Raw genomic sequence first — 27,151 nt, forward strand, 5'->3', positions numbered from 1 at the left:
CCGCAATTGTCTAAAAAGAAGAAATCACCCTTACTTTATTCTACCTTTCTCTTTCCTGACACCATCACCAAAGATCACCAAAGGTGCCTTATTCTTGTCTGAATGGTTTTATCCCTCATTTCTGTCACCTATCAGGCTTCTATTCCATTCCACACTGTGCTGTTTTTTTTCTAGTAGAACATTTCTTGAAATGGGAGGAAACGGAACCTATGTCTCATTTGCAATTTTATTCAATTATCCAAGTTAGATCCAGCTACGTGTAAAGTGTTTAATCAGTGGGTAGATGGGCTGATAGGTTTCTATCTGAAATAGGTGCACCCATTTTTTCTATAAAATACTTTTTCTGTATCTGAATATTGTACAAAATAAATATCCTTAAATCAGTTTAAGCATTTCACATATGCAATAGTAATTCTCATTCTACTTAATGTTAAATATCTTTTAGGACACTTCTGAAGATGATCTTTTCTTTGTATTCTGCATAAAGAGCTCATAGTATTTTGTATTCATTTCCACATGGACGGATAATTTAAGCATGTTATCATTGTCTAATTGGCTTTATATGAAAGTATAAATTCAGTATCACTGGCTTTATATTATTTTCAATTAATTATAATTCAAAATGTGTTTGGTACAAGGTATAGAGGTGCATGCTTATATTCCCAGCACTTGGGAGGCTAAAGGAGGAAGATCCTGAGTTCAAGACCTTCCTGGGCTACATTAGGAGTCTGTTTCGAAATATCAAAACAAAGAAAATTGGTAATAGGAAATAACACAGATAAATTTAACCTTCTCAGCCACATTTCCTCATTTATATTCTTCAAACAAAAGAAATCTGTTCTTCAAATTTCTTTCTTTATCTCCAACTATCACGCATTCATTCTTAAAACTTGAATTCTCTTAGTTTATCAAAATCCTGGAAAATATTTATGGATAGTAGATACTTCTATAAGTAAGACATTATGATTCATGACATTGTATACACACTGCTAAAATAGCAAGGTTCTATTCCAACAATTAGTTCTTTATTTTTGTACTTAAAATGTACCATGTCAGTACAATACTAAAGCCTTTCCCCAGAGCAGCAAGCTTTCCTATACAACAAATCTCACTCCAAGTTCTTACTATTGATAGCACATATTTAGTTACAAGATGTGCATGTAATAATAAAATATTGATTTGTGACTTGAGGCTTAGTAAATATTTAATAATTTGGTATAGCAAATATTTATCATCAGGAGAAAGAAATGATTAGAAAATAATAAACTTGAAAATATAAAATTAATCATGAGTAATATAAGGTAGCAATATTTGGCTTCACTTTAGGTATCAACCAGGGGAAATGATTTATGATTTTTCCATATAGAAAGCCAAATAGATTAAAAAGTAAAAGAATCTATTAAGTTCCTCCTACATTGTGCAGAATTTAAAGTGTTATTAATCTTCCATATTACTGTGGTTTCTATAGCAACCTGAAAAATCTTGTTAAAATAAATTCAACAGTTGTTTGTATTGTCCCAGAAAAAAATAGATGAAAGAAAGTGCAGTGTATCTGAAGATTGTGGAAATCAGGTTTTTAAAGACATGTTTCATGGGCACATTTTGGTTTGCAGAAAAGTATGTTCAAAACAACCAAGATCTACAGATGAATGCTAAAAGTTGTAGGCAAAAGTTTTAGGAGGAAAAGTATATCTGCGTTATCTTAACCCCCGCATCTGGGATTTTGGCAACCACAGAGTGAAAACAGTTATTTTTACAGTAGAGAAATATAAGTTACCAAGGCAAAGAACAACACTAAAAAGACATACAAACATCAATGTCTCCAGAGGCATGTTGCTCTGGGTAGGGAGGGCCACTTCTGGAATGTTTTTGCAAGCATGTAATCTCAATCTCATCATGAGAAAACCTCATGTGAGAAACCCACATTGAAAGATAGCCTACATGGTTCCTCAAAACACTAAACATAGAGCTCCCCTATGACCCAGCAATTCCACTACTTAGCATTTACCCAATCGTCCAAATACAAGGACATACTAAACTCACCAGCACAATGTTCATTGCAGCACTATTTCCCATAGCAAAGATATGGAACCAACCCAGATGCCCCTCAGTAGATGAATGAATCAAGAAGATGTGCTATTTATACACAATGGAACTCTGTGCTACTGTCAGAAAGAATGACATTGCCCCATTTGTAAGGAAATGGAAAGACTTGGAAAAAATCATATTAAGTGAAGTAAGCCAGACCCAAAGGAATATAGGCTCAATGGTTTTCCTTATTTGTAATAATTAGTACATAACTTGGACTCTCCTAGCAGAGGATTATAATAGCTCAAAACCTAGATACATAAAACTATATAGGATGAGGCTAAATGAAAGGACCTCCAGCATATGGAAACAAGAGCTATATAATGAGTGAATGTTTTTCTTAATGTACATTATTTCTCATCTCTTTTGTTATCCCTTGGTTATTCTCATATTGTAAAAGTATCTTATCTTGTTATCTGGTATATTGTACATATGTTCATTTATTTGGAAGAATAGGAAAGGGATAGGGAAAAACAAGATGAGGGGAGGGAGTGGAGGGAGGAAAATGGGGACAAAAACATGAGAAGGGGTATCAATGTGTGTGAAGTAATGTGCCTTCTATCTGACAAATATAACTGTAACCCTCTATCAATTACAATAATAAAAAAGAAAGCCTACAGAATAACTGATGAATATGGGTCCAAACTGTGTCTAGTACCCAAGTACTAAGAAAGACATCAGAAATAAATGTAATGTGGTATCCTAAAATGATTTAATTTCAGAATAATAGTATTAATGGAAAACTCTGGAGCCTACATCAAGTGTGTAGTTTGGCTCATAGTTTTAAACCATTGTTTCTGGGATAGTGAAAATGGAAGATTTTAACAGGAGAAGTAGAAGCAGAAGACACACCATAGCACACCCCACTATCTCCGTAAATTTTCTGTGACTCTAAAGTTGTTGAAGAAAACTTCTATTTGCACCATGTTTGGATTATATCATAAAGTCCATAACCAAGTATTGCTATAATTAATGAACATATCCATAGCATTAATGGTATGTCCTTTTTAATAATTAAGAAAACAATGATCAGTTTGTCAATATTCAAAGAGCAGGGTTTTTTTTGTCTGAACCTACAGGAAGCTTTGCGACATTCTGCCATATTTCTAGGAGTTAGCACAGGGTGGAAAGGTAGAGACAACTCTTAGAAAATTGGTATGGTGAGCAAATACTTGTGTTTATTCTTCAGCTGACAGCACTCGTTGGGAGATTACTGTTCTAACTTGAGTTCAGGTTGATTCTGTTGTTTTGTTTAGTTTTGGATTTTTTTGAGTAACTCTATACAGCCAATGTATTTTTGTCCAGAACCATTATTTGTATCTCAGCCTTTCCACCTATAGACTACTTTTGCTGTAATAATTTAGACTGACTGTACTTTAACACATGTTAACTGGTTTAGCAGTAGATGGGTATGAAAATAAACTAATAAAAATTATTGGAAAAATGCGCTCGATTATATTTTAATCAAGCAGCAGGTAAGCAGCACTTAAACTATATCTAATTAAATTTTCTAATGTGGCATTGTTCAGCTTTATAGGCAATTAACATTTACATGATGTATGTGGTAGTTAGGGAAAGTTGGATTGGGTGTCTGTGTGTGATGAAGGTACCAGTATCAGGGCCTGAACTGGTTAAGGGTAATATTTGTATCTGTATACCAGTATTTCTCTCAAGGATAGCCTGCAGTAGTGACTTAATTTGTAAAATATAAATATTTAAACAAAAATTGTATAAATACTCTGTATTCACCTCTGTGAGCCGTTCTCTCAAACAGAATATTCTCGAGCACGGAGTACTTGAGTTAATAATTCTATTTGTATATTTAATTGTCCCAAGTATAAACAGTGATACTCTATGACACAGAAATAGGATGAGATTTGACAGATCAAACTGTACTGTTATCTGGATAACAGTACAGGAAGCCTTTTGTAGCACGGAAAAGAGAAGGGATGGTAAATGCTCTGTGTACTCCTAGGACTGAATACCATCCAACATGCTACATAATTCCCATTGTTGCAAAGAGGCATTTTAATATTCCAGGGAAACCTAGTAGAAACCATGACTACAGGAGCACTTGGTTGAAGGCATCCTGCTACATTTTTAGCCGTTGTCTGAAACTAGATGACATGTTAGGCAAATGAAAATCATGACAAAGGTGGTATAGACATGGCACATGAGACACAACTAAATTAGATTGGGATTTACTAAATTCTGGGAAGTTTTGATGAAGTTGTAATATGTAAAAGACGTGAAGATGGATGGGTAGATAGCACTGTAAGACCTACTAGTAACATCAGAATATAGATGGTAAGGGAAGAAAGGAATACAAATAATTACCTAAACTGCAAGGCCTTGGGTTCAATCCCCAGAACTGCACACAAAAAGAATACAGAAAATCCTAAATGGAAACAATTGAGAAAGGTTTGCAGAGAAGCTAACAAAAAATAAACAAAGAATTAATTTGGAAGCTACATTGTGTCAGTGAATTTCCTTCGGTTATTAAAATTATCTGATATGTTATATCTTAATCTTTATAAGTTAGGAAAATAGCCTTTAATCCATTCATGTATTACTGCTTGCAGAATGCTATTTGTTTTACAGCAATTGATATAGTGAAAGAATCTAAGAGCATTTTCTGTATCTATGAACATGTTTAACCTGTGCTATGCCCTTTCAATACTTTGAAGACCTTTATTCATCAAATGCTTTGTAACACTTAAGTAAATGTTAATAGACATTATGTTACTTCTCTGAATATTGCAATCGTCAGTTTGTTCCTGATGAATAGCAGACCATGCTGATAATGTAAAAACTCCAGTTTTTTTGCCATAGGAGTCCCCTTAAGCAGGCGCCAGGCACAAGTAGCCACAGCCCCCACCCCGCCCGCCCCCGCCCCGCCCCCGCGGAGGGTGCAAGGGGCGTGGCCCGGGGAAGGGGCGTGGTTTGGGAGTCGCGGGGTGGGGGAGCCCGGGAATTCCCTGCTCCTGAATTCAGGCATCCTGGGCCGCCTCCGCAGTCCTCCCTGCAGCCTGCCGCCCCGCGCCCCACGCCTCGCGCCCCCACGCCTAGGAAGTGGTCCGGGTGGACAGGGAGAGTGGGAGGGCCTCAGCGGGCGTCTGCTCCGCCTGCCGCCCCCTCTCCATCCGGGCCAGAGCCGCCGCCACAGCGACTAGTGCGGGCTTGTGTCTTCTGCCTGTACTACCTGCTCGCCGCGCCCGCGGTCCCAGCCCCACCCCGGGCTTCCTGGTCCCTGCCCGCATCCTCCGGGGCGTCGTGTGCCCACCCCGCCCCCGACGAGGTGTGCGTGTGGGTGGGGGAGGGAAGTTGGGTGGGAAATGTGTGTGTGTGAGTGGGGGGGGCGTTGAACCTTCATTCGGATCCCCGAGCCCGATCAGGGGTCGCGGGGAGCGGCTCCTTTCTGCCCTGGATAGTGGACAGAGGTCCTCGGGCCGCCGGGCTCAGGGGGCCGCTGAGCAGGGCTGGGAGGACCTGGGCATGGGGATGAGCGGGGTGGGGGGGAGATCCGGGCGGCCCTGGGTTGGATAGAAAACCGCATCCTGTGTGAAGTTTTCCTTTGTTTTGCCTGGGGGGTGGGGAGATCCACCCTTCCGCGGCCACTCGTGCGGCACCAGGCCGCTCCGCCGCCTCCCCTTGCGTTCGGTTTCGGTCCACATGGGCTCAAGGAAATTTTGTTTTAAAAGTGTGTGTGTGTGTGTGTGTGTGTGTGTGTGTGTTTTCTTCTTGGTAATGGCTTCCAGCTTTTGCTTTATTGGGCAGAGTTGTTTTAAGGAGCTCCTGGAATATCGTGTCTGGTTTGGAGGGATTGCTTTAGTTTTTGTTTTGTGAGTGGAGTGGGACGCGGCGCAGTTCAGCCTGGGTTATTTTCTGCAAAATTCATGGAACCAGTCATGGAATGACGTGAAGGCTGGTCACCTTGTAAGTTGCTCAGTGAAAAGTCTTCTAGTAGCACTGAAGCTAGCACATTCATGCCATTTAGTTTGTCTGCTGATGGGGGGAGGTTGTCATAGGTAATTTCAAGAATGTATGCCGTGGTCGTACATACGTGCATGGTTGTGCTCAAAGTGTTTATACCATTCACTTCCTAAGAGTTAAATTACACACTTAGGAAAATACTGCTAAATGTGTGCATATGACTGCATTTGCGAGAAAATACGTATTAAATCTAGGATATCAACCAACACAGTGCCTTGGCACACAGCAGACAGGAAACATTTTGAATGGAATAGATAATAAAGGAATGTCTTGAACTAGAAGCCAGGGTTCTTCTGTTCTTCACATATATTCGTACATTATACTTTGAGACAAAGTTATATTTCACCAAGGCCAATTTTTTTTAAAAAAATTATGTGCGAACTCTGCAATATCAGCATTTAGTTTTATCAGAATTTTTAGACACTAGCTGAACCTCAGTGAAAAATTGATATGTTTGTTGAGGACACAGAGGGTCCTAAATTTAGAAAAAAAAATAAAACCCCAACCAATTGCTTTTGGTCACAATCTTAAACACAAGACTGTTCATATACATGTTTCAAGGATAAAAGATGGAAGGGCTCCTAAAATATGTACTTAGTTATAACTACCGTAATGTTATAATAGCTTTAATTTTCCAGTTAGTTTTGCTGCCTTCGTAAACCACAAAATTGACTCCTTTCTGTTTGACCGAAAGTGAAATTACAGCTTTTATCTGTCTTCCTGGGATAGGTGGAATTTGTCTTATGGTTAGAGTATATATAATATTAATACATTGTTGGGGGAAAATGTCTAGTTCAGGAATCCTGAAACTGAAAAAAAAATCAGTGTTTATATAAATGAATTTGTATGTTATTATATGTAGTAGTAAAAGAATAAATATACTAAAAGAAAAGCAGTGACTGAATAAGATACATATTACCAATCCAACTTGTTTATTCATGGTTCATTTTCGTGGATCTTAAGTTATACATACTTTTTATATGAGTAATTTTTTCCTTAAAAATATAATCAGCTCTTATGTTGGGCACTGGTGGTGTAAGCCTTTGGTCCTAGCTAGTCAGAAGGATGAGACCTGAGGATCAGAGTTCAAAGCCAGCCAAGGCAGGAAATTCTGAGCAGACTCTTATCTCCAGTTAACCAGTAAAAGCAAGAAGTGGAGGCATGGTTGAAAAGGTAGAACACTAGTCTTGAGTGAAAAAGATAAGTGAGACCTTGCCCTGAATTCAAGCCGTAGCAAAAAAAAAAAAAAAAAAACCCACACAAATATATTTAGGTCTTAATCTAGTCAATCAGTTCTGTGGACATCCCTTATTAGTCTAGTTAAGAAAGAAGCCTAGTAAAACATCTTGAAAAGCATTGTTAAGATTTGCTGTCTAGGAATATACACCTGTCTGTTAAGAGATACAATTTCAATGAAATTATGCCTTTATAAGTTAAATATTTGCTGTCTTGGAATGCAAACTTGGGTGGCAAGACTAAATTAAGAAAAAAAAGTCTGCAGGAAACTTATTTCATTAAAAGATAGGTTAGGAAGGAGAAGGCTGTAATTGCTATTTTGTTTCTGAAGTGGCAGGGTGTTTTTGTTTTTCCACCGTTTGTTTTTTAACCTAGTTGTGGTGCAGTGGAGTTGGCCTTTGTGTAATGCATTAAGCCGAATACCTCTTATGTGTGCTTTTCTATATCTGGGCTTTATTTTAGGTGGAAGTTTTCTTTAAAGAATGTGTGTAATGTATATAAGATACTTGGATTAAGAACTAAGTGTTTGGTGATTGGATTTAGAACTTTAGTGGGGCTTTACTTTGCCTTAGGGGTAGACTTAAAAAAAATGGTTGGGGTGGGGTAATGTATTGAGGGGTTACAGTTACGCCCGGCAGGTAGTGGATATATTACTTTTTGAATTTTGATACCTCTTCTCATGCTTTTCTCCCTCTTTTGCTCCCCAACCCCCTCCAAGTCATCTTGTTTTTCCCCCTTTCTTCCCTATTTCAAATAAATGTATACAGTAACAACAGGTAGGGTTAGGTTTATTTAATCTTAATTTTTATATACTATTTAGTGTGTATAATTGCCTTGAAAATGCTATGTACTCACTTCCAAATGTATAATAATTAGAGAATTTCAGAAAAGATATTTGCAATAAAGTTCTGGGTTCTTTTAGGATGATAATTATTTGACTATTTTGAGAGTAGACACTAGGTTTACTTACTTTAAATGTAAGTGAAAAATAAAATAAATACTGTTGTGTTGTCAAATACCCTGTTTTTCAGGAAACTAGTCAATATATCAACACGGCATTTTGGCATCACGGGAGTAATTTCTTTTTACTTTTGTCCATTTTTAGTTTTCTAGAGCAGAATGCTTTTAGACCAATAAATCCAGCCTTACATTTGACATTTGACATCGATTGTTAGGAAATTCTGTGAAAAATAAGTTGTCGTTACTTAAATTTTATGAAAGTGTATATCAGCGCAAGGAAGATATACATCTTCCTTCAAGGGATATGTTTCAGAAGGAAGCAAATGACTGTATGGTGTTAGAGTTTCAGAAATGCAGATGGAAAGACTTAGAAAAAATCATATTAAGTGAAGTAAGCTAGACTCAAAGGAACTTAGGCTCAATGGTTTCCCTTATTCGTCATAATCAGTAGAAACCTTGGGCTCTACTAGCAATAGAGCAAAATCTTGATACATAGGGCCATATAATGTGAAGCTAATTGAAAGGACCTCCAGGATATTGAAAGAAAAGCCATATAATGAATGATTGTTGTCTTTTTCTTTCTTTTTTCATATTTTTATTACAATTAATAGAAGGGTTACGTCCTAATTAGCTAGGATTATAGGTGTGAGCCTCTGTGCCCAGCAAGTCCAGTTTTATTTTTTTTAATATTGATCTTTTACTCAGTGGCAAGGCATATGCATATGCATATATTCCTTTTTTGTGGGTCATGGGTTCCTCAGCTTCTCAGCTCTGTCACTTTGAGCCACAGAACCACTCCTAGTTTTCTGGTAGTTAATTGGAGATAAGAATCTCATGGACTTTTTTGCTGGGCTGGCTTTGAACCACAATCCTAGCTCTCAGCCAGTACCCAGCAACATAAAGATTTTGAGCCAGGCACCAGAAACTCATGCCTGTGATCCTAGCTACTCCAGATGCTGAGATCTGAGGATCACAGTTTGAAGCCAGTAGTGGCAGCAAAGGGTCAGAAGTGGAGCTAATAGTCAAGTAGTAGGATGTTAGCCTAGACTGGAAAAAGGGAATGCATAACATTTAGACTCTACATTCAAGCCCCAGTACTGTGAAAAAAAAAGACAATCTTGTATTTCAAATTATCTGCTTTTTGGACTTTAGTTAACTAAGCTGATTTAAACATCTAGAAAATTTCTATTAGTGAAGAAACTAATTCTCGGCAATAATACTAATTGCATCCAAAGGAAAAATCATGAGAAAATATATGTTTATTTATTATGAATTAGATACTTTCATTCTTTACCTATAGTCATTGGAATGTCTTAAGTTAAAAGACTGAGATTAGCCAAAGACACCTAAGGCTAGTGTTGTAGACTCTGGGTTAGAAATGCCAAGTACTTATTTTTCCTTTTAATTATTACACAAGCATTTTATTAAAATCTTAGAAGAGATTAATAGAAATGAATATAAAGGAAAAAAATCTAAAGTCATACAAATTGTCACCATCCAAACAATTAGGCACTAACTCATATCCTTCTTTAACCATATGGTTTCCTGATGCCTTTGAATTTTAATATGTTCAGCTGATTCCTTCCTATATACAAATACATATGATTTATACTCATTATCTATGTATCTATCTATCATCTATCTATTATCTGGACTCTTTCTTTGCTTTTTTTCTCAATGACTCACTTTTTTATCAATGAAATAAGCATCCTAAGTATGATTCTGTACACAGGAAAATATGTCTGGACATGTTTGGATTACTGGTCAGTGCCCTCCACATCCTAAAAAGATATACTGGATATAGAGGGCATATATGAGCCCCTGTATTCATGTGCTTTTGTTTCACATATATACTTCTCACATTTTCCTGTTCCACTCCTTCTAAAAGAGGAAGTTCAAGCATCTCGTCAGAATGTGATTCCCACATCTTCCCACAGCTTATTGTTCATCCCATTATTCTGCAGACTCCTTGCTTTGTTCTTTTAAAGAAGGGTGCTGCTCAATCCTCTGAGGCTGCAGATCTAACAACACGAAGTCCAGTAAAGGCACAAGTTCTAGGTAAGAAGTCCAATTTAATTCTAAAAATTTATTTGACAAATTTTCTTTGTAACATATTGGCTGCCATGTTTCATAATCAATAAAAATGATAGCTAACAAAGGTAAATTTAAAAGGTGGATCCAAGGAACAATTACAATGGCATACTTCATTTTTTTTTTTTTGCCCGTACTGGGACTTGAGCTCAGGGCCTGAGCGCTGTCATTGGGCTTTGTCAAGGCTAGAGCTCTACTATTTGAGCCACAGCACCACTTCTGGATTTTCCTATGTATGTGGCAACAAGGTATCAAACCTGGGTCTTTGTGCATGCTAGGCAAGCACTCTACCACTAGGTCAAACTCCTGGTCCCCCTTTTTCCTTATAGGCCAAAAGTCACTTTGTAAATTGACCAATTTTTTATCATTAAGTTCTTTGAATAGGTTCATTAGAGTATGCCACAGAATTGGATTCCATAATGAGGTTCAATTTAATGTGTTCTGATACAATAGGAATGGCATGGGATCACTTACAGGGGAGAAGAAGTGATAAGCTCACTTAGACAAGAGACTAGATTTAGGAAAATAAGGTATGGATATAGAAATGGCAGTGAGCAGATGAAGAACTTTGTTGGAAAAGGAAGGTCACAGTGGACAATTATGAAAAAATATCAATTCACTTTCTAGAACAGCATCTTTTTTAAGAAATATAATAAATCACTCTCTCAGAAATGATGCTTAAAGTTGCGATAGCTATTATTAATGGAGAGTCTGATCTGAAACACAATCCTAAAGGTTCATGGTCACAAGGCCGTTCCTCCCTGGTCTTGTCAGAGAAAGTGACACAGTAGGAACCACCTTGCCACTAGGGAAGTGAAAACCATCTAAGGAAATACTGTTCATTCTGAAAGTTTTAGATGCAGTGCAAATTTGATAAAGAAGTAAACTTCACTTCAAAGAATGCCCGATCTGGGCAAGTAGGGAAAAAAGGCATCTTTAATGAATGTTACAAATAGTAGATTAAGTCACAAAAGAGGAAAACTGATTGCCAAATAAGAGAAGAAATAATTCTTGAAAACTCTTGCTGTTGAGGTGAAAACAATTGGAATGAGCTGCTGATAGGTTACTTAAGTGAGGCAGATAAGAATAGGGTGATTGTGATTCTTAATGTACAGTTATTTCTTTTTTCTTTTTTCCCCTTCTGGTTAATCTCATGTAGTTACTGTATCTGGCTTTGTTACCTGGTATTTTATATATACATTTATTTGTATATTTGGGAGGGGTGCGTGGTGAGAAACGGGACAAACATGAGAAGGGTTATCAATGTGCAAGAAGTAATGTACCCATTACCTGACAAGTGTAACTATAATCCCCCATACATTACCCTGACAATAAAATAAAAATAAAAATAAAAGAATATGCACTTTGAATTTGCTCTTTATTATTATTTTTTTTACATTTTATTTTTAGCCTTTATGTGTTGGTTCACTTGTATCAAATAAATTAATCACAGAAATGTTTCCATGTCTTCCTCTCAGATGATATTCAGTATATATTCAATTGATGAAAATCTGGGTCATTAAAGTAATTCCTGAACTGAGAAATAAAAGTATTTTGCTCAGGGTTACTTTGAACACTTGAGGATAAACTTTCGTTATGTCTAATTTAAGAATAGACTTCTTTCTTTTACTATCATTTATCTGACTTCAGTAGATGACTGGTGAAAAATATGGTTTTCTCAGCAGGCCATGACTCTCAGTCTATTGCAGCAGAAGAGCAAGAGAGTTGTGAGGGCAGGGAACATAAACAGCCTTTGGTATGTTCATCATTTACATTCTATCTTTTCCTACAAGTGTATTTTATTTATTCAATAATATAACCAAAGGAATTTCTTTACCTCACAGACTACTCTAAACAATCAATAGTTCAAAATAACAAGTGCTCTATAATTATTTTACTAAGTATGAATATTGAGACATTATTGCATCTGAAGGAGATGACTAACAAGGAAGGGTTTATAATATTACAACACAAACAAATTTTTTTTTGCCAGTCCTGGGCTTGAGCTCAGGGCCTGAGCACTGTCCTTGGACTTTCTCAAGGCTAGAGCTCTACCACTTTAGCCTCAGCACCACTTCTGGCCTTTTCTCTATGTATGTGGTACCGAGGAATCGAACCTCGGTCTTCGTGCATCCTAGGCAAGCACTCTACCACTAGGACAAACTCCCGGCCTAGAATTTTTTACTTTAATGAATGGAATCAGAAAATATAACTAAAAATTTATAGATGGATTTAATGATAACTTAGCATATGTTGATATTGGGTAATCTGCCGTGATTATACACATATGAATGACGTAGAGATTACCCAGTTGAAGAAAACCATTAGCCAATGCATCCTACAGGAACTTAGGGCTTGGTTTTTTTATAGCACATTAAAAATTGTTATGTGTTAGACACTGAATCCATTTCCTTTTCTGAATAATTACCTTTGGAGAGATAGACAGGAAACAAACAGGATGAATATTTACATGAGAGAGAAGGAATCTGTCAGCAAAGAATTTTCATCTCTAGAATCCCTTCCAGTGAAGATGTTAAAAAGGATTTCATTTTCTTGCTTGCGGAAATGGAAGCCATTAGGAAGAAAATTCTATATTCAGACAATGGGTTCCCTAATATGACATTGTATCAGACAAATGAATATCTAGGATACATTATCCAGGGAGACAGAGCAGAGAATGCCTAGGTTCATCATTTTATACTTACAGTCATATATTGTGCAGTTGATAGTGAGATACTCATTATCGTGGCATCTACATTGTTACAATGAATAAGAAAGGAATGATGGCAGAAAGACAAGACACATTTTTCACATTTAAGAATTAGCTTCTTACCAGATAGAGAGGCTGGGAATTGGAAGGTCCAGGTTCAAAGCCAACCCCCACAACAGTCTGGGAGACTCCTGGTCAACAATAAGTAGCCAAAAAGGAGGCAGGCAGTGTACCTCATGGGGTAGAGTCCCCGAGTGGTCTAGAAAGCTGAACAAGAGTAAGAGGGGCCCTCAGTGTAAAGGTTGGAACCAGCTGAATCTGAAAACCAAAGAAACAAAAACTGTCCTATTGCTTTCATTCTTAAAACTTATTATAACTTTTCCTCCTAGGAAAGAGTTGTATATTGTGATTAAACTTATTTAAATGTAATGTAAAGAGGGGCCTGGAGTTTGGCCTAGTGGTTGAAGTGCTTGCCTAGCATGCACGAAGACCCAGGTTCGATTCCACGGTACCACATACATAGAAAAAAGCCGGAAGTGATGCTGAGGCTCAAGTGGTAGAGCTCCAGCCTTGAGAGAGTCCAAGGACAGTGCTCAGGCCCTGAGCTCAAGCCCAGGACTGGCAAAAAAAAATGTAATGTAAAGAACAAAATTTCCATTGAGCTCTCTGTTATTTACTGCTTTCTTCTCACTGAAAGCTTTTCCTTAATATATAGGTTCTGTACTTCTGTCTTTGTGTATCTAGGACAATACTCTTCTTTTTTCTTTTGATGTTAATTCTGAGTTGTGATCTCAGGGCCCCTGCCCTGAGGGTATTTTTTTTGCTCCAGACTAGCAGTCTCCCACTTGAGCCAGGCTCTATTTCTGAATTTTTAGTGGTTCATTGGAGAAAGAGTCTCACAGACTTTGCTGCCTAAGCTATTTCAAACTGCGATTCTTTGACCTCAGCCTCCTGAGTAGTTAGGATTACAGTTGTGAGCCATTAGAGCCCAGCCGACATTACCTTTTCTTTTGCTTAATTCAGTATTAGAATCTCTCTTTATTATACAAATATCATCTTTTGAGATGTAAGCTATTCTTCTCCTGGAAAGTGTTTTTATATTTAATTCTATCCCAGTGGAAATAGTAGTACTTTTAAAATTATGTATTTGATACCCTATCCTCCAAAGCTCATGGGATATGCATGATTGCTGTCTATGTTCTTGAGTTAGTTGCTTGCTGAAATACTCCCACCAGCCATAGTTCTGTGCATCTGCTGGGTTTTTCTATAGTCACACGCTTGAATGACATATTAATGACCTGACGACAACCACAGCAGCAACAACAGTTGTTTCAGATGCAAATCAGAAAGAAATAGCCACTGCAAATAACAGGGTCCTTTTTAATGAACGGTAGCATTTACCCTTAATATTGAAAAAGTAATTAAATCATAGTTAGTATTCATACTTAAAATAGTATCTTTTTATCTTTATCTTATATATTTGATTCTTGATTTTTCCTCTAACCTTACATGAAATGAGTTCATTTCAGAAGGATCTTTAGTGCAAATATAAAAGATGAATAATTACCATATTTGTATATTCGATATATGGCATTAGAAGTATTTTCAGAAACACATACACATTTTGAAATACTGTTACTTACTTTATAGACCACAGACCAAATCAATGGAACAGGTGGCACTAATGTCTTCTCTAAGTCGTCTGAATCAGTCCCAGAAGAGTCTGCATTGCCTCATTATGAGCATTTCTCCATGCAAAGTAAACAACACAGAATGGAAGGTGAAGGTAGGGCCACTGAATACCTGTAAGGTCCTTTTTTAACCAGTCCTGGGACTTGAACCCCAGCTTGGGTACTGTCTCTGAGCTTCTTTTGCTCAAGGATAGGACGCTACTACTTGAGCCCCAGCCCCATTACTCTTTTTCTGAGATGAGACCATTATGGAACTTCCTGCCTTGACTGGCCTTTAACCCAAATCCTCAGAACTCAGATAGCTTAGAATACAGTTGTTGTGAGTCACCGGCACCTGGCTTCTAAGGTCTTTTAGATTACTTACACTAGCACTGCTTATCACTGTTATACAATACCAATGTGTTATTATTGCATTAGTGTCACAAATATGCCTCAGGTTAAAGTAGAATGAGGGCTACACACTTTGCCATAGAGAGATGATTCCCACTGCATCGCTCTCAGTGGAAAATCCCTCCTCTGTCTTTTTACTGTTCTTCTCCTCTATGCTCTCCCATTCTCACGGAGGGTCACACCTACAATACTACAGGAACTTTAGGTACCTTTCACTTTCACCCCAACTTAGGAGACCCTAGTCAGCTCTGTAAATGCTAATCCCATATTTAGTGCCTACCAGATCTTTTCAAGCCTTGGTTCAAAAGCCAGCTACTGTTTCTCATTGCTACAGATTTCTCATGTACCTTCCCATGTCCATACAGGGGTATTCTTGCAGTAGAGCATTTAGTTTTCTTTTGATTTTTTAGGTGTTACTGATGCCTGATGAACTACACATGATATGAAATTTACAGTTTATTTTTTCACTATTGTATTCCATATATGTTTATTCATGGCCACTAAAGGAGCGAATAAACATCACTCACAAAATCTCTTCATGTTCCTTTATGTGACTTTATTGGGAGCTTTCCAAAAGCCAGGCAGGGTGACATGTATTTGTTTTGTTTTGTTTTTTGGCCAGTCCTGGGCTTGAGCTCAGGGCCTGAGCACTGTCCTTGGACTTTCTCAAGGCTAGAGCTCTACCACTTGAGCCTCAGCACCACTTCCAGCTTTTTTCTATGTATGTGGTACCGAGGAATTGAACCTGGGTCTTCATGCATGCAAGGCAAACACTCTACCACTAGGCCAAACTCCTGGCCCCAGCAACATGTATTTGTAATCCCAGTGCATCTCTGGCTAAGACTGGATTTAAAGTTTCAGACCAGCTGGAACTACATAGTGAGGCCCTGTGTCAAAACAAGTGGGGAGGAGGTGAGTGGCAGAAAGGAAAGATAAAAGTAAGGAAATTTCCAAAAGTTATGTAAATTCTCATTGTCATTAGCTATTAACATCAACATTACTGGTTTCCTTTTCTCTGTTTTTACAAGTACACTGAAATGTGACATTGGTTGTGAGTTTTAGCATTTTAGCTGGTCCCTGCCCTGCTGCATATCCAAGTCCTTTCACTGCATCACAGACGCATGCTGATGGTTGCTATCCTGCCAGGGCCAATTCTATTTGTGTATCATCTCTGGTGAATTGTCTTTCCACAGCTCATCCTAAAGAGTTCAGATCACCGTTACTCTAACAGCTTTCATTTTCGAGAGGATACATTTTTGGCTTTATTTTTTAAGCTCTTAATATGATCACTGTGTGTGTGTGTGTGTGTGTGTGTGTGTGTGTGTGTGTGTGTGTGTACACGTGTGTATGCACATGTGCAGAAAGTCTGGAAGTCTGAGGCTCAAATTCTTGGCATTTTGCTTTTGGTTGGTTCTGTACCACTCGAGTCTAGGCTCAACCCTCTGGGGGTTTGCTAACTAACTGAAGATAAGGGCCTCCTGTATTTATTTACTTGCCCACCCTGATCCTGTGAGCCTCCTGAGTATCTAGGATTATAGGGTTGAGCTACAGCATCCAGATCTATCAGCATATGATTTCTTTCTTTTATTAAGTTCTCCCAAGTGCAGAATAAAATGTATCAGTTGGGACTACTGAGAAAACTACAGAGTAATCACGGTGGTTAATACATGATTAGTTATGCTCATCAACCTTCTGTATGATTTCTGTAATGTACAACTTGATTTCTTGAGCCCTATTTTTGGAAGCAAGTCACTTTCAGATAAAGTTGGTTCTTTCTGTCTTGGTTTCATAAATTGTTAAGATATTTCAGGACAAGATTTATTGAGGGTTAATTCTGCCCTGTTGAAGCAAGGCCTTTCTGATGTCCTCTGTTCTATAAAGACATCAGTTCCTGGCAGTGTGTGAACAATAGGTAGTTTCCTGTCATGTCTTCATGTGTTTTATTCCTCAATGTCAGGCCCCTTTCTGAACACACGTGATCCACTGCTCTGCTACATATGCAAGGGGGTCCTGTGTAGCTCTCCTGAATTCCCCTTGTTCCTCTCTGAACTCTCCAGTGCGCTGTCACGTGACACTCATCCTCCTCGCTTCCATCAGCCTGTTTTCCTCACCCTTGGATCTTGGGAACCTGGAGTATGCACCACCTAGCTCTCTTCTTTCTGTGCCTCGGTCTGTACCCCTCTCACAGAAGGGCCTGGGCACTGGGAATATTTTCTTCACTGTCTCTCAAGGACATCCCTCTGCAATAATTTAGCAGTGCATTCACTGACTCCATTCTCTCAAATATGTTGTCTTCAAAGTGCTTTAGTGTGGTTTGCTTGAATATTTTTGGATTGGCTTCAGGCAGAAGCATAGCTCAGCACAGTTTACTCCATCTTAGGTAGAAACAGACTGCCATGAAGCATCAATAACTATTGTAGATTGGATAAATATCAGCTCATAGTCTCTCTTCCTGTCTCCTTTTTAGTGTTTAATTATCAGGGTAGCTATTTTCTTCTGGAAAGTACTCCTGTGCCTAATAAATTCCTAGAACAAGGAGAAAATGCATCTAGTTAATCGACAGTGGTCATTTTTCTGCCTTTCCACTGCCCTAGGCTCTAAGCTAACCCAGAACAGGGATGTAACCTGCAGAGCTTTGTACAGTGGTTTCATATGGGGTAGAGTGTCCAGAGTGAGAATGAGAGATTATGGGTACATCTGGTCCTTTATGTGCCCAAAGAATTTTTTCTGTTTTCTTTCAGGTCAGCTATTTCAGACCCAGGATGCAATTCACTCATATAAAATATCTTCACAACTTAAAAAAAGACAGCGTAAAATACATATAAGAATATGTTTGGAAAATGTATTGAAATGCCAGGAAAAGGAGCGAGCAGAAAGCAAAGTATTATCACAGTTACAGTGTGAAGAAGAACAGGAAAGAGAATTTTGTCATTGGAGGTATGTATCTAGTTGTGTGGAAACATTTGAGCTCCATTTAAATACATACAGAAAAGAACTTTTGGTGTGACTGACTTCCCTCTCACTTTCTTCAGGGTTTTGTTTTGTGGTGCTTGATATTTTTTGATGAGTTATTTACCATTGATATATGAAGTAATTAAAGGAATATTTTTATTGCCAGTCCTGGGGCTTGAATTCAGAGCCTGGACACTGTCCTTGGGCTTTTTCCTCAAGGCTACCCTCTACCTCTCAAGCGACAGTACCACTTCTGGCTTTTCTATGTATATGGCACTGAGGAATCAAACCCAGGTGTTCATGCATGCTAGGCAAGCACTCTACCACTAGGCCAAACTCCCTGCTCCAGGAATATTTCCTGAACCTCAATTTTAATGATGTAAACAAAGTAGAACAGACATCTCAGTATATTGCAAAAACTTTTTTTTCCAGTCCTGTAGCTTGAATTCGGCCTGGACATTGTCACTGAACTTTCTCAAGGCTAGCACTCAGCACCACTTCCAACATTTTTTCTGTGCATTTGGAACTGTGAAATCAAACCCAAGATTTCTTCCATGCTAGGCCACTTCCATACTCTACCTCTAGGCCACACTCCCAGGCTGCAAACTCTTTTTGAACCTTAATTTTTTTAATTAAAACTGATGCTGATGAAGAATATTCTTCATATAAGTAATTTTATATATTTCTAATTATTTACTTTCAATAAATGTTATGTGTAGCAAATATGTCTACCTGTGTAAAATATGAGTAGATAAAGACTTTGATCAATATTTCAAAAATACTCATAGAATGTTTCTATTCTTTCACAATTCCTTACAATAAACAATTGTCATTTCTACTCAGTAAAATGTTTTTAAAAATTATATATTTATTTTTCTACAGCTGGTTCTGTGGATTAAATCCAGTGTTCAACTGTGTTAGATTCTTCTGTTTCTCTGAGGCTGACAGGAGCAGTCACTTATTCTCACTCAACAACAATGAAAGAAAAAGTTGATTAGAAAGTAGTTCTTTGGGGTGGGCGGGAGTGTGACTTAGTGGTAGAGTACTTGTCTAGCATGCAGGAAGCCCTAGGTTTGATTCCTCGGTGCCATATATATAGAAAAACCAGAAGTGGTGCTGTCGCTTGAGAGGTAGAGGGCTAGCCTTGAGGAAAAAGCCCAAGGACAGTGCCCAGGCCCTGAGTTCAAGCCCCAGGACTGGCAAAAAAAAGAATTCTTTAATTATTTTATCTACTATCCCTATTATATATGCATATCTAAAAATTAATCTATGCTAGAAAAGTTACTGTTTTATTTTAGTAACTATTGTATTATTTAAGTTTATCATTTAAGTTCTTCCTAGTATTCATACTGATATTAATCAGTGACACTGTTACATAAAGGAAACATGGAAGTGTGGTTGCAGATATTAGAAAACTTAGCTTGGCTTGGGGTTCTGGTACTGGGTAGATACATGTTGTGTGAAAATATCTTAAGGGGCTACCTTACACTGCAAGTCATTCTTTGAATCATTGGAAAGATTGTATAAAGATAAAACTTTTTTGTAGAAAATGTATGCACATTTGTGCACATTAACTTTCAAACTTATTAGCTACATTGTGTTACCTAGTTTAGTTGAGAGAACAGTAGGATTATATAAAAATGACTTTTATCTCTTATGAAAAATATTAGAGTTTCATTTTCATATTTTATGCTAGTAAAAGTAGCTTCCTAAGTAACAGAATTATCTTTAATTGTTCCTTTTCTACTGTGGTAGCTTTTGGAAGAGATTTAAGTGACATACTACATAAGGCTAGAAAGGAAGGGATCATAAAAGTTTTATTGTGGTAACATGTGAAGAGATATCGGCCAATGAGCTTTACATTTTCTAACAAAAGAAATTTTACAACTGTATTCATGTCTTAAGACTAGATGACAAGAAGACAAATGCACATTGCTCATCTGAACAAAACAAGGAAAGACAAGATAATAAAGAAGGCAATCAGCAACCTTGTGCATGTGATATGGAATTAGAGACTTTACGAAATGCCTTGATTCAGGTAAATAAATCTGCTACAGACATCCAATTGCTATGTTTATTTCATTTATTTCATTGCCAATATTATTTTTTGTATCCTTTTGATTTAGTGTATTCAGCAGGCACCTGCACAAGGAACTGCATAATTAGGCAATGTCATCACTGCAAAACCATCAGAAGGATGCACTTCCTCACACTTAACACACCTGCTTCATCAGTAGACTTGCTATCCTGTGGGTCCACCTTTGTATGCCTGGCCTGTGTTTGACCAAAGCTCTGTATGTGATTTGTTATTGTTTCACTTAGGCAGGACACAGTGTGTCTCCTTCTAGAAATAATGATATTTAAAACAAATAATTGGGACTAATTCTTAACATCTTACATATGTTTAGTATATATTATCCCTTCCTTCTTTCCTTCCTTCTTTCCTTCTTTCTTTTTTTCTTTCTTTCTTTTTCATCCTCTGCTCCCCTCTCCTTACTTTCCCTCCTTTCTTTTTTCTTCTTCTTCCCTTCCTTTTCCCTTCTTTTTTTTTCACTACTTCTGGCTTTCTTCTATGTATGTGGTACCGAGGAATCGAACCTAGGTCTTTGTGGATGCTAGGCAACCACTCTACCACTAGGCCAAACTCCTGGCCCCTCCCCTCTTTTTTTGAGCAACTGAAATTGAATTTAGAGTTCGAATTTGTTGGACAAGTACTCCACTGCTTCAGTCACATTACCAATCCTTTCTTTTGTTTTTTGCGTGATTGTCCTGAGGCTTGAACTCAAAGCCTATTCACTGTCCCTGATCTTTTTGCTCAAATCTAGCACTTTATCACTGAGCCACAGCTCCATCTCTGGTGAGGTGTGTGTGTGTGTGTGTGTGTGTGTGTGTGTGTGTGTGTGTGTGTGTGTAAATTGGAGAGAAATATCTCACAGACTTCTATGCTTTGGCTGGCTTTGAACTATAATCTTCAGGTCTCATCTACATGAATTGCTAAGATTGCAGGACGATCCACCAGTGCCTAGCTGCCAGTCCTTTTTGTGATTTAGTTGCTTTTCTCTTGGTATCCATTTTGCACAGAGATGGCCACAGACTATGGTCCTTCTTATCCTTGCCTATCATGTACTGGGATCTCGAGTACATTCTAACATGCCTGGCTTGCTGGGTGATAAGGGAGACTCATCACATTCCCTCCTACACCTCCTTCCAAAGTCTACCTCTTACATACCTAGTGTGAGCTCCTGTGGCAGACCCTCGTGTTCTATGTTCTTTCTTTCTTTTTCATTTTATTATCAGGGTGATGTATAGAGAGGTTGTGGTTAGATTTGTAAGGTAGTGAGTACATTACCTCTTGAACATTTTCCCTCTTCCCATGTTTTTCTCCCACTTCCCATACCTCCACCACATCCCAAGTTGTAAAGTTCATTTGCAACGTATTTTCTTGTGAATATTCCTTTTACACTGCTTCATCCTTTGGCCTTTGTCTCAGCATCTTGCTTTTCCCCTTTCCTTCCCTGATTCAAATAAATAAATAAATATATGTATAATACATCAGGTACCAAAGTCAGATACAGCAACAACAGGTGATAAACAATAAGGGAAAAAAGAAAAAAATAGAACAATAAAAATAAAAAAGCAGAGTAAAGAAACAGCTTCACATAATACATTAAAGGCATCAACCACAAGGACATATCTCTTTTTTCCATATCCTGGAGTTCATTTCACTTAGACTTATATTTCCCTCCTTCAGTGTATATGTTCTAAAGGAAGGAGTAGAAGGCATATTGATTTTAATCACTGGAATAAATATTAATATAGGTATTTTAATGTTAAAGCTTTGAAAGTATAATTACACTAGTCAAATATTTTGTAAGGTGATTATGTTTCACAGTAGAATCTCATCTCTGATAGTATTAAAGAATTATTTTTGATTGTTGTCAACATTTTGTCATAGGAGAAATTAAAAGTCTATGTAAAGTATATTGGATAAAGGACCTTAAATTGCCAGATGCGCAGGTTAATACTTGTAATTTCTGTTAGTCAGGAGGCAGAGATGAATAAATCACAGCCTGGTAAAAATCAGGAAGCCCCAATCCCAGGAAATAACTGGGGCCTGGTGAAGCTTTCCTTTAATGTAAGCAACACAGGAAATATCAGTAGGAATATTATGGCCCCAGCCGTGCTCCCCCCCCCCAAAAAAAAAAAACAAAATAGCTTAAAAGTAGAGATGTGGCTCAAATGGTTGAGCAATTACCTAGCAATCAAGAGGCTTTGAATTTGAGCCACATTACAAGCAACAAAATGGTGAATTAAAATAAGCATTGTTTCAAATTTAAGATCTGCTCCTCCCAGTTATAGTATGACACCAAAAAATTAAGAAAATGTATTTCTAGCTTTCAGAAGAACAAAAAGAAATCAAGAGGGAACTTTCCAAACTAGCAAAAGACAGAAGACTAGAAACTGAAATCTCATCAAATTGTCTTTGCCTGCCCAAGGAGATACAAAAGGAGCAACAAAAACTGAATTCTGAGGTATTCCCTTTAGTCATTTCCAAATATTGTATGATTGTGCAGATGGACACATTTTAAGAACCAGCTCTGTGTGTTATGGAATTGCATGTGTGTATGCAATTGTTGGTCTCATCACATGAGGTATAGTGCAACAATGACAGGATGACATTCCCAGTGGCCTCAGCCAAACAAGAGGTTTTTGGGGGGGAAGGGGGAGGGGGAGAGCCATCCAGGGTTCCCTTGCCCAGCAAGTCACAGGCTATGTTCAAAATACCGCTATTGCCAAAATCCAAAGACAGCCAGGCACAAGTGGCTCATGGCTGAAATCTTAGCTACTCAGAAGACTGAGATTTGAGGATCGTTGAGGATCGTAGTTTAACGTCAGCCTGACAGAAAAGTCCCCATTAGACTCATGTCTAATTAATGACTCAAAACTAGAAATGGAGTTGTGGCTCAAAGTGTAGAGAGCAAAAGAGCTCAGAGACAGTGCTCAGGCCCCAAGTTCAAAGCTCAAAAAAAAAGTCCAAAGAGAAAAGAGAAATTTGTAAATATTTTCCAAGAAGAAAATGGGTATTTTATCTTTTGTATCAAAACTCTTGAAATCAACCACTTGTATTCTAAGTTTTGATGTGTGGATGTGGACGTTAATTTCTTCCTTCACTTGTAGATAAGAGAACAGGGAGCTGGGATGAAACCCTACTGTAAAAGTCATTTCCTTCCTTTGAGAAGAGCCAGCCTCTACCTCACATAACCTCCTATTTCAGTCAGAGAGCTTTTGGGAAGTGATGTGTCACAACAAACCCTCAAGCTGAGTCCCTTCCACAAAACCTCATTCTCATACCCGACTCCATATTCATTTGGTTCAGTATTTCAAGATAACTTGTAAAGAAATGATTTATGAATTTCCCTGGAATTGCAAATATATCACATTAATTTTTCTCTCATTTTACACCTAGAATAAAAGGCCTGAAATGTTAAGCATACGTAAAATCTATAAGTAGTTGATAAAATATCTACATTATGCTATTGGATTTCTTTTTAAAAGAATATTTATGTTAGCTGGGCTCAGTGGCTTACACCTGTAATCCTACTCAGGAGGCTGAGATCTGAGGATCGCAGTTTAAACTCAGCCTGGGAACTAAAGACCATGAGACTATTATCTCCAATTAACCACCAGAAAACCGGATATAGCACTGTGGTTCAAGGGGTAGGGCAGTAGTCTTGAGCTGAAGAGCTCAGGGACAACACCCAGGCCTAGAGTTCAAGTCCCACAACTGACAAAAAAACATACTTTTACTGAACAGTTGTCATTATTAAGGAATTGTTACTAATGGAATTATTTATTCTCAAAAAATTGACATACCAAGGTTTTTAAGCAATAACTCTTAAGCAATTATATATCAAAACCACATAAGGTAGTATAGGGTACCTATACTGTAACTGTACTAAGGTAGCTTTTTAAATAAATGCCCATGGTTTTCTCACAGTGGTAAATAGAGAGCTTGTTTCCTTTACTAGATATTACCATATCATCTCACCTACAGAAAGAACTGCCAAAAAAAAGTACTGCCTCTCCATTTTCTGCTAGGTCCCATTTTACTTTGCACCTTTGCAAGTGAGTGCTTGCTAAAGTTGCCCGTCATGAGCCCTGTCTTAGAATGAATTGCTTTGAGGGGAATCTTGACTTTAGAGTAGAGTTCAGCATTTCAGGTGCATGGCTTTCCCCTGCCTCTGATTGTCAGCTCCATTACTTGCCGTCCAATGGAGAAGTGCCATTGTGCTTTCTGCTGCATGATCATGACCCCCTGAATAGCACTGAGAACAAGACATCTATCTCTTGCTTCCGGTGCCTAAAACCACTGCTGCCTATGGCACCTGTAGATACTTGCTTTAGCCATGGGGATTGATTCTGAAACCTTGTGCTCTCCACTTTCTGTCACTGTTACTGCTGTGAAGAAGGATTGGTCTCCTGAAGACTTCTCCCACCCACATGCCACTTCCTAAAGGATGGCATGTTATCAGAATATAAAATGTGATCATATGCAAATGCAGACAGTTCTCTGTGCTACTGGCCCTTTCTGGATGTTTCCTAGCTTAACATTTCCAAAGCCAGTGAATTCTATACTGTTCTGATTTTCATGGCACCAATGGAGAATTGAAGACACAGGCATTACCTTGCATGATAACACATACTAATTAGCTGAGGAGGGTGGTTCAGAGGCAGGCACTGTGCAAACTATGAACATGCTACCACTCACACTCTGAGATGCAGAGCCCATTTATTACAGAATAACATGCTATTCCATCCCAAGGGTAGCCTAGTTCTGCATATTTGTATATGTGAAAGTTTCATATTCTATACAATGTGTTAGTGCTTTAAATTCCAAATATAAATGTTTTCCACAAACACTTCCCCATTTTGCCAATTAGAATGTCTGATAAAAAAAAACAAACCTTAAAAATAATGTTTGAGCAAGAAGTAAAAGGAGAATCTCTTAAAGGAGGAGGACTGGGATCATGTAGAGAGTAATAGGAGAAGCTAATAGAAGATATGATTAACATACAATATGTGCAAAGAAACCCATTGTTCTAATACACACTCAAAACATTTTTAAACTACAAAAGTTCTAGAACAGGGTCATAATTATGTCTGTACAAGGCTAGCCAGTATAATTGTAGGCTCTGTGGACCATGTGAATTCCTTGAAACTGCCTTAGCGAAGTACACAGTATGAGCCCTAAAGTGGACCAGAACAGCATGGGGATGAAGGGGTCTCACAATGCTTGAAACATGCCAGCAAAAAAACAGTTGGTGTACAAAAGTGCACCAGAATGTTGCTAAAATGTTTCTCATCTCTTTTAGTTGCAAGAAGGAAAGGAGGAAGGATGCACAGAAGCTGTACCAAAGGCAAAGGAAATGGAAGATGAAATGCAAAAGTATAAATTGAAGCAGCATAAATTACATACATCTGTGTGAAGCTAAGGAACCTGCATTCTGAGTTCCTAAAATGCATATCCAGGGGTTTGGGAAGTAGTTCAGTGGTTGGGAAGATGGTTGGCTAAATGGGGGCTTTTATAGGATCCACAACAGAACAAGAAGAGAAACATGATATGTGTATAACATCTCAAGTTAATCCTAATTTTGCACATTTTATATGAAACAAAAGTATGATTACTAAAATCTTTTGAGGCATTTCAGAATATCTATAATCATTTATTTAGAACCTTGTTTAAAATTATATGAAACATTTAAAACTGGATACGTGGAAATAATTATTTTAAAACCTGCCTTGTAGGCTTGTACTTCAAAATTTCCTATTGAAAGCTACCATAGAAAAGAAAACAAAGAAAATTGAAAGACTTCAACAAAAGCTGAAAAGACAAAGGGCAAAACTGGCAAGCTCTCCTTTGGTGAGTCTCTTCCCAAAGTCTACCACACTAAAGAGGAAGACTTCTTTTTCCATTGTCAGAGTAAGGAATGTTTAAGTCAATTTGACAAAGGTTATTAATGGCCGTATTTCTTTTCTCATCGGTTGTGGGGCTTGAACTCTGGGCCTGGCCACCGTCCATATCCAGCTCAAAGCTACAGCTCTACCCTTTGAGCCATAGTGCCAATTCCGTTTTTTTACTGGTTAATTGAAGGTAAGAGTCTCACAGGACTTTTTGCCAGGGCTGGCTCTGAACCTTGTTCCTAAGATCTCAGCCTCCTGAGTAGCTAGGATTACAGGCATGAGCCACTGGTGCAGTATTTCTTGTATTCACATTGGTGCTTCATCCTCTTTACAGCTGTTGTGTTGACTTGATGGCACTTGAATTCAAAAAAGTTGATGAAGTTTGTAATAAGATGCCAAGGAAACTAGATCATTGTAAATGAAACTTTTATGCTCACTTAATTTTATCAGTGGTTAAATTTTGCCATCTAGAAATTGGTATAATATCAGTATCAGAGAGTATTTTTAAATTAAAAAAATAAATTTATTGTAAAGATGATGTACAGATGAGTTACAGTTACATAAATCAGGTGATGAATACATTTGTTTTTGAACAGTGTTACTCTCGCCTTCATTTTCTCACAAGTTGTTCCCTCCAGATCTCCTGACCCTCCCCGTAGTTTAGTACATTTACAACATACAGTTTTTGATATTACAAGAAATTTAAGTAAAAAAAACTTGTACTAGAGTCCTGAGTTTGTCTTTATAATCTAATATTTCAGTGATATTTTGCAGAGGAATCATTTGTAATCTGAATTCCTCATGAAGAATGCATGGTATGTCCCTAGGGAACACTTTTCCCTCTAGAATGTTTTTCTCTCTGGCATCTGAAAAGGAAACCTAGCTGAGCATGATGCTACATACCTACATGAACTCAGCCCATGGGAGCCAAAGTGAGGGCAGCTTCTGTAGGTGGCTGTGGGTGCATAGGGAATTAACATTTCCCTATCGCAAAACAAACTGGGCATGCTCATAATCATGTTCATAATCTTATGTCTAAAATCTCAGCTACTTAGCATTGTTTAAGCATTGTTGCTTA

General features: G+C 37.9%; 1 protein-coding gene across 1 annotated transcript; it reads left to right on the top strand.

Annotated features, from left to right (window-relative positions):
• The first annotated feature begins 9,937 nt into the window (after positions 1-9,937).
• On the top strand, positions 9,938-26,671 carry LOC150039499 (uncharacterized). The gene is made up of 9 exons (XM_090327780.1): positions 9,938-10,335; positions 12,051-12,124; positions 14,729-14,864; positions 17,901-18,096; positions 20,017-20,149; positions 22,506-22,643; positions 25,485-25,558; positions 25,918-26,032; positions 26,408-26,671. The coding sequence occupies exons 1-9, from the start codon at positions 10,107-10,109 to the stop codon at positions 26,417-26,419; spliced, it is 1,107 nt and encodes a 368-aa protein (XP_090183906.1). The 5' UTR covers positions 9,938-10,106; the 3' UTR covers positions 26,420-26,671.
• The last annotated feature ends 480 nt before the right edge of the window (positions 26,672-27,151 follow it).

This window comes from Megascapheus bottae, unplaced genomic scaffold, assembly GCF_031878675.1.
Source record: "Megascapheus bottae isolate mThoBot1 unplaced genomic scaffold, mThoBot2.hap1 HAP1_SCAFFOLD_91, whole genome shotgun sequence".
In the NCBI taxonomy this organism is placed as follows: Eukaryota; Metazoa; Chordata; class Mammalia; order Rodentia; family Geomyidae; genus Megascapheus; species Megascapheus bottae.